General features: G+C 36.3%; 1 protein-coding gene across 1 annotated transcript; it reads right to left on the bottom strand.

Annotated features, from left to right (window-relative positions):
* Positions 1–9: 9 nt before the first annotated feature.
* On the bottom strand, positions 10–7,168 carry LOC104814323 (serine/threonine-protein phosphatase 6 regulatory subunit 3-like). The gene is made up of 19 exons (XM_010542312.2): positions 6,860–7,168; positions 6,086–6,189; positions 5,750–5,836; positions 5,589–5,664; positions 5,418–5,492; positions 5,247–5,300; positions 4,750–4,809; positions 4,253–4,369; positions 4,021–4,115; positions 3,712–3,911; positions 3,214–3,311; positions 2,982–3,085; positions 2,740–2,905; positions 2,488–2,610; positions 2,008–2,090; positions 1,545–1,686; positions 1,236–1,265; positions 760–830; positions 10–637 (listed from the first exon to the last, which is right to left on the bottom strand). The coding sequence occupies exons 1-19, from the start codon at positions 6,896–6,898 to the stop codon at positions 67–69; spliced, it is 2,295 nt and encodes a 764-aa protein (XP_010540614.1). The 5' UTR covers positions 6,899–7,168; the 3' UTR covers positions 10–66.
* Between the last annotated feature and the right edge of the window lie 1,141 nt (positions 7,169–8,309).

The raw sequence follows: 8,309 nt of genomic DNA, 5'->3' as shown, positions 1-8,309 counted from the left end.
CCCGAAAGCCCCCCCCCCCCCTTCTAGCGAAGAATAGCCCACGATGCTCGTGAAGAAAAACTCGAACTAGCTCTTTGACTCCTCTTTCAAAGATTGCTCTGTTTCTGCTGCAGCTTTCGTTGTTTGGCGGTTTTCCGCCTTCTCGGGTCCCGAAGCTTCGGAGCTGAGAGCATTCTCACGCGCTTCCTCTGGCTTCGAGGTGCCAGAACCAGAATCTCCACCGCTCGCTTCTGGTGAATTCTTGATGTTTTTACCATCTCCATCATCATCTATCTCCATTTGAATCTCACCGTTCAGCAAAGCTGGAGGAGGAGCTTCAACTGGCTTTGGAGGTTCAACGGAACCCGAGGTTTCTCTCCATTCAACCCAAGCAGGCGATTTATCAGTTTCCGATTCACCCGATTTCTCAGATAAATCATTCACTTCCGTCCCTTCCGGCTTTGGTTCGAATGACGGGGAGGAGGTTGCAGAGTCATCCAAGTCATCGGCTTCACCTATGACCACATCATCATCATCATCAACTTCAGTGGTCCGTTCGGCATTGGGAGAAGGAGATGCAAGCGAGCTCGCCGAGCGCTCGTTAGCCTCTCTCTCGTCCTCAAAAGCAAACCAGTTCGAGTTCGTGAACAGTGAACCGCTACAAACACCATTACACGTCGTGAGCTATAAGCTAAACGACTATGCCAACGGTTGAAAGACTCGATATCGAGAGGAAAATGTAAATTTTATAGCCGAATAAAAAAAAAATTGAACAGTTACCTCTCTTGTTCATCTCCGAGACGCAAAGACGATATCACAACTTCAGCAGATTCATCGTCAAAGTAGACATCCTGCCATGTTAAAAGAGATCTCCATAAGAGAGGCCTTGAAGAATGTAAAACGCTTTAATCTGATGCTAATTCCGAGCAGAAAAAGATGCATTAAAAGACCTCTCCTTCGGTATTCCGAGATTTGTGAGCAAAGTTCATAAAATTACTCCCTACCACAACCTCCATGGCATTTTCCATTTTCGTTTTACAATCAAAACAAAAAGCAGAGCTGACAACAGAAACATAGTACAAGGGTTGCATAGAGCAAATAAGGCGAGGAGATAAACGACGTCAATTTCCAACCTATTATAATAAAATCTTATGACAAGAGAAAATAATAACGAGATCCCACAATTTAAATAACCAAACTTTTATAAAGTCAGATCGAAATTCCGATAGATATGAGATAAGGAAAGAAAGAAATACCTCGTCATCCCGCTCCATAGAGCCTTGGGCCTGCAATGCGTAAAATAGTAAAATTAGTAGGAGGAAGCAGACAAATTTCTTGTAGAGTCCATGAGTTCAAGCCATCAGAAAAAGATTTAAACATAATTGCATCTAGAAATTGTATGTTTAGACTACAACACAGCACAAAAACAATCAATTCCCAAACAATTTCGATTTCAATTTCCTCATTTGTCTTCTATAACTATCACTGTCAAACACATCCCGCAAAAATCATTGGTAAGAACCAATACCTTCTAAAACCAATGTCAAGAAAACACATGAATGTACCTCATCCATATCATCGTTACTATAAATTCCATATCGAAATGCCTGGCTCAAGTTATTAGCCAGAGCTGCCACGTCATAGTCTCTATCATGGTAATCGTCATCATCACTATCTCCAGTACGATCATGCAGTGAAGTTGGTCTCCTGCAAAGAAGATCATAAACTGAGTACAAATTTTATAAGAAAAACAACACATTTGCTTCCTTTCAAGCCATATATATCGTTTAAGAAGAGTTTCCGAAGCAGCTTTTACTCAAATCATCTACTCTGAGATATGCAATCACATTCACATTCAATTTCTCATCAGTTTGTGTGCTATACAACTACATTTTCCTCTTTAGCTTTGATCTCTAGTATACAAAGTCATTGTTTTTAGTCAATCGTAAAAGGTGATGTCATGAGGTCTAATTTTACACGAAGACAGTCGTGGAACCAAAAAAAATAAAGGAAAGGGAAAACGCATACCCGCAGGCCCACGAGTACACATTTTCCAAGGTGTTACGCTTTGACAGGACATCCATCTGCCAGTCCGTCCATTCACTATTTTCCTAGTAAGAACCAATAGCATATATCAATCAAATAAAAGTCATGAACCAGATGATATGTGTTGTTTATTGATGAGTGGTACGATACCACCACAATACAGTTCATATTCAAACAAGCTACATGTAAAATAAAACCCATAAATGAGGTGATGCCCTGTCGAAAACTAGCAAATACGTGATAATTTGAGCTAGTGGAAAGAAAATTAGGCCTTTAAAGGAATACATACTGTCTCACCCAGAACAAACGTGAACATTCATTAGACCATTCATACATAACTGACGAGATCCAACTTTTCATTCCAAAGAGAAAACAATTACTTTTGTGATATGCATGTGTGGATGTATATAGCACACTAAAATAATCAGGTCAAACAAAGATAGCCATGATGCGGGGAAGAACCTGCAAGTGTGATTGAATTTCAGTATTGGTATTAGCCAGCTGAGAGAGTTTGTTGGAGATACGAGTCAAATGACCAATACTTCCTATCCTGGGTGGCTTTCTACCCTCGGCAGGGACTGTTGGCTGAAGCGAACATGCCACATGCAAAAAGATTATATTGACTAAAGGGTTCCATAAAAAAAACAGAGAACCAAGTAAATGCATAATAGGGTCCAGATGTAGAAATTAGCAAGTTAATATGTAAGTGGGAACCTTATCCGAATCAGCTGCCAATGTGGAATCCTTTTCTGCTTCTAGTATTTTTCCAACGAGACCACATTCACAAAGAAGATGATCGAGAAGTTCAGTATTCTTGCTCTCCAAGCATGATAGAATTACATTCTTGACGTGGTGGTGCAAAAAATTATTGTAAGGATACCTGAAAAATAGTCATATCAAGCAATAAGCATGGGTAATGCAAAATAATTGCTGCATAGAAGAAATTCCCAACTTACTCGAAGAACAAGTCCAGGATTCTCTTCACAGCCCCAAGTCGAATCACTTCCTTTTCTGCTGATGCACTACTGACTGTGAGTAAGACTGAGATGAACTCAACAATCTGGGGAAAGAAAAAGAATAAAAAAAAGGCATGTAAACCAAGGATATAGAAACAGTAACACGACGGATAGATATATTAAACATCTACAGGGAAACACGTTACGCTTTCAGTATATATAGAGAACATACCTTCAGCCGGTGTTTTCCTAGAGGTGGTTGCAACTTTCCATATGTAGTTAACAAAACGCCCTCATTAGATGAAACATTCAAAAGCTTAAGCAAATCACCTGCATATAAGTAGAATTTTCACAGAATTTTTAAAGCAGCCAAGAAGAAAAACTCATTGCAACTTACAAAGCACACCATAAAGCACGAGATAAAAACAATGTAAAGAAGACTAAATAAAAACCGTTTAGGGGATATGCCCATAACTAGATTTTACTAAATAGATTAAGAAGCCATAATGATAACTTTGCAACTCAAAGGAAGGATTGCGACTGATAAAGAGAGATCTGATCATGGAACCAGGATTCAACTGAGAGGGAGACAGAGAGAAACGATGTACCACAATTAGGATAAGGGGTATTAACAATATCCGGACAGATAATTTTCAATGGCTTTTGTTATAGCTCGTGTTTAAGCCCTTGTGATGCTTAGAATTAAAGGTCTTAAACCAAAGAGGCTCACCTAGGCTCCCTAACATTCCGTCCACAGCCTCAGGGTTGGTGACCACGGTTCCATGGGTTAGTTGACGACCATATATATGATAAGCTCCCAATGTAAACCTCTTAGGATCTAACAATGCTATGCACACAGACAATGAATTGACCAGAACAGATTTAGGCCGCGTAACTTCCAATGCATGTTGAAACAACCTCCCAATGAAGCTGCAACAAAATGTGCCACGAATCATTAACGAGACAAAAGAAAAATAGAAACATTCACAAATAACGTATGTTAGGAAAATAGTAACCGGAAACGGAAAAATTGGGCTACCTTGGGCTTGAAATTTTTGCACCAAGGCCAGGGGGTGCAAATCGTATTGCTGTACATAGAATTTCAGCTGCATTGGCATGTACCTCAGGAGACTCCTACGCCACATATAATAAAAGTTTGTAGATATCAGTGAAGGATTGGAATAATAGGATGATATAAAATCACAGGAGAAAAGTCATAAGACTAGCCTATTTTAAAAGTAAAGTAAAATATGCTACTGAATGAAACTCACTGAGGAACCAAACTTGTCCACAATCATCTCTAAAACATCTGTATCTTCTACCCACTGCATTGCGCTTGTGTAGTTTGTATACAAGTGCTCATCTGAGCCAATCAGACGTTTTAAAACCTGAAGAATAGGCAATAGGTAAACATAGATGAGAAGCACTTTATGGAATATCTAATATTTCTTACATACATACATGCAGGAAATTCTAAAAAAATTTAAATCTTCATTGTTCACAGATTATGTTAATTAGAACAATTAACAATCTCCTTAACAAGATCATCACTGACACCACCGACAACGACGAAACTGTTATTATAACTACTAAGCGAATTATTGTATTTGTTATTATCATTAACAGTCACAAGCATTTTAGATGACAACAACATTGATGCAGGGGGGAGGGCCAATGATAGGATCCGCCCTCATCAGACAAGTTTGAAAGTAGATATGGGTGAATGAAGACATCCAAGTTAAAAAAAACCTTAAAAATGTAAACCAACCTCCATAATTGATGTAATACCAATCAGATCAACAAGCTGCTTAAGTATTTCTTGATGCTCCTGGTAGGAAAAGGTAAAAGTAAGGTTAAAAATCATGGCAAGACCTGTAACTCCCAAATCCCAGATGGTATCATGTGTTTCAAGCATCATCGAATGCCAGTTATCACATTTTGAATGAGGCAGTTGCATCTGATGCCACTGAATTAAGAACGTATACACACTATTTCATTGTGTAAATCAATGTGAATGTCCAGTTAATTTTTATTCTCTTCGAATAGCAATACCTAGATCCTTGAATAAAATGCTCGGAAAAATCCCAAATTCACAAGAGCGCTGCTAGCTAGAAGTTCAATTCTTATAACCAGGATGCTCTAATGACCCTGATCATAATCTATATTCTCTTATAAGGGTAAACAAAAGAATACTAATCACCTTCAAGTGAAGTTCTAATATTCATAATATTACAAGCATAATTCAGGAAACAAAAATGGACTTACTTTAACGAATTGCATGAATGGAACAGTCTTCCGAACCAGCAAACAATTGACGACCTAGCAGCAAAAGATAAACAAACTGAATATGATGGGGAAACCTGCAGAACTCGATAAAACAAGAGATGATCATCGATACATGATTTGATCCCCAAAAGAATGCCAAGTTCCCAATACCTTGCTGAAGTACCCAGCAAGTAATGCGTTATGAGCTTGTTTAGGTTCCAGAAAGGAAAACAGCAATTTCATCAACTGCAACACAATAGATATAAGGGGAAAGTTAGTAGCATAACTCTTTTCAACATTAGACAAGTAGAAACACATGAAAAATTAGTTGTCAATTTTTACCTCCTCATCCTCCACTAGCGGTTTGAGTATCATTTCAATTTCACAAGTGAAGATTTCACAGGCAATGAAAGGAAACCTACAGTAGAGTTAGAAGACATCAATTACAAGTTCATTTGAAGATTGACAAACAGCAAAGCAACAACATTTGTCTGAAAACCCACTTGAACATTTGTTTCTTCTCTGCATTCTCAGGAGGCTCCTCTATTATGTATTTAATAAGCTGTTCCACCTGTGTCCTTTCCCGCAAGCTGCGATAATGATCAAGTGAGGCAGTATCCCCAGTGAAAAGTAATAGCATCTAGACAGGGAACATAAAAAGCCATCCAACATTTTTGCACAATATGGCACCAGGTTTCTCACGACAAAAAAAAAAAGCATGTCAAATCAAATGAGATAAAAAAAAAATATAGGCGTGAGAGAGAGAGCACAGAACAGGAGCACGTATTATGAGATGTACACATAAGTAATAACATATGAATATGGATAAAGAAGCATACAAATTTAAGAGTCTCCCATTCAGGGCTTTGCACTCTTGAATAATTTCATCCTCATCAAGGAGTTCCTCCAGTGTGAAACCTTCTTTGTCCAAAATTGTCTCCACCTGCAAAACAAAAAGCATCAAAACTTCAGAATCGTACAAAAACGAAATTACTGATCCTACAGTGAATACAAAGCAACACCTAAGAAAACAGTAATACTCGTCAGGGATAAAGTGTATTAGTCTATCAGATATTCCATGAGACATCCTTCCAATACAACAGAAATAAGATAGAATTGGTGGGTATTTCAGCACCTCTTGATGCCCGATAAAATTACCAAATTCAACTAGAAAATGCAATGAAAATGTTGGGGAAAGTCTGTCATCTTTAAGATACGCTCTCATTACATCGAAAAACATCATGTTCGCTCAATGTCTCAACTATTATGCAATGGTTCTGCCAAAGATTTAGCCCTTAAACGACCAGAGCTCAGATCCCATAGACACTGCATCACTTGTGAAAGTAAACAAAGTTGAGCTTCCTCTAATCTGGGAACAAAACTGCAGACTCCAAAAGCCATAATAATTTCACACCCCTCAAATCCTTCGAAGAAACAAATGGGAAATAAAAAATTGAACGGGAATCATAAAGCAAACTCACAAATCCGGAAATGCTCAAAATGAAAAATTCGAAAACACGAACACGTATCTCCGTGGAGTGCCCTCTCTCACAGATATCAGCAACACACGTAAGAAGATCGTAAAACAAAGCTCAGCGACGAGATTAACTCACGGGAGACGCCGTGGACAACCCCGCCATTCGCCAGAACATCTTGCCACGAGCTCAAAAGCGCCGAATTGCCCTCCTCCAGAGATTCGGATCTCTGAGAAACCCTAGCAGGAGGAACAAGAAAACATTCGAGAACCAAGAGCCGACGATTCGAGAGGAGAAGATGTAGCCAAACCCTAGAATTCGTGATCGTGTTCACCGGAGAATTTTCACAAAAAATCGATCTGAGATCGAAGAGACGATGAAGAGCACCTTCAATCGCGGAAGGGAAGTGCTTGGAGATGGAACGACAGAAAACCAAAATTAAGAAAATAAAAATATCAGAAATGCTTTTTTGTTATTTCTTATTTATATTTATATTATATATTCATATTGAGAAATAGTAGTGGTAGGTGTTAAAAATGGGATGCGCGTCCATTTTAACACAACAGAAAGATATAATTTATTGAACATCCAAAAAAAATGGTCAACAACAAGAATTATGGAGAAAACATTTAATTGCATGTGTGTGTATTATTATATAAGTGGTAGGTGTTAAAAATGGGATGCGCGTCCAGTTTAACACAACAGAAAGATATAATTTAGTGAACATCCAAAAAAAATGGTCAACAACAAGAAAAATTAGAACAAAAAAGAATAATCCGCACAATCGTACACAGGTCGGGTCCTCAACTAATACATATATACTAGTATATATATATAATAATACACACACATGCAATTAAATGAATAGAATTTGTTAATATCAATGTAGTTAAAAAATACTTTTAGATTATTTGTTTAATGTATAAAATAATCATTATATTGTTTATATACAGAAATAAAGATATAAATTTATGAAAAAAAATATAAATTTAGTTTACGCGTTGTATAGGTTTGAAGTCAGTAATTTATTCTAAACATCTTTAATCCTAATCTTTATTTTTTTTATATCTATTAAAAATTTAGTATAATAATAATATTATAGATATGATATTGTTAACACGATACTTTTGGATGATGTTAATTGTATACGATGATGTGTTTAGTGATGGAATATTTGATTCATAAAAAAATATTAGTTAATTTAATATAATGATTATATCATTTTATATATAAATCTATTAAATAATATAAGGATTTATATATATTATAATATTTACTAACAACAATATAACAATTCTTCTCACATTCACCATGTCCATTTGTTAACGAATCTCTATTACAACTTTATTGTTGTTTTTCTAAATCAAAATTTTGTATTAGAAATTAAGTAAAATATTAATTTTTAAAAAAATTATATAGATTGTAACTTATTAAAACGTTGTAAACTTATTTTTTTAAAATATTTTAAAAAAATCTAAATTGACGATACGACTCGTAAATTTAATCATTCTATTGTAACCAAAACTTCAATAATATCATTATTTAATGTTAATTTTGTATTATATATATATATATTATTTTCTAGATT

Source organism: Tarenaya hassleriana, unplaced genomic scaffold, assembly GCF_000463585.1.
Source record: "Tarenaya hassleriana unplaced genomic scaffold, ASM46358v1 Cleome21, whole genome shotgun sequence".
Classification (NCBI taxonomy): Eukaryota; Viridiplantae; Streptophyta; class Magnoliopsida; order Brassicales; family Cleomaceae; genus Tarenaya; species Tarenaya hassleriana.
Note: the sequence above shows the minus strand (reverse complement) of the source record. Positions and strands in the feature narration are given on the sequence as shown.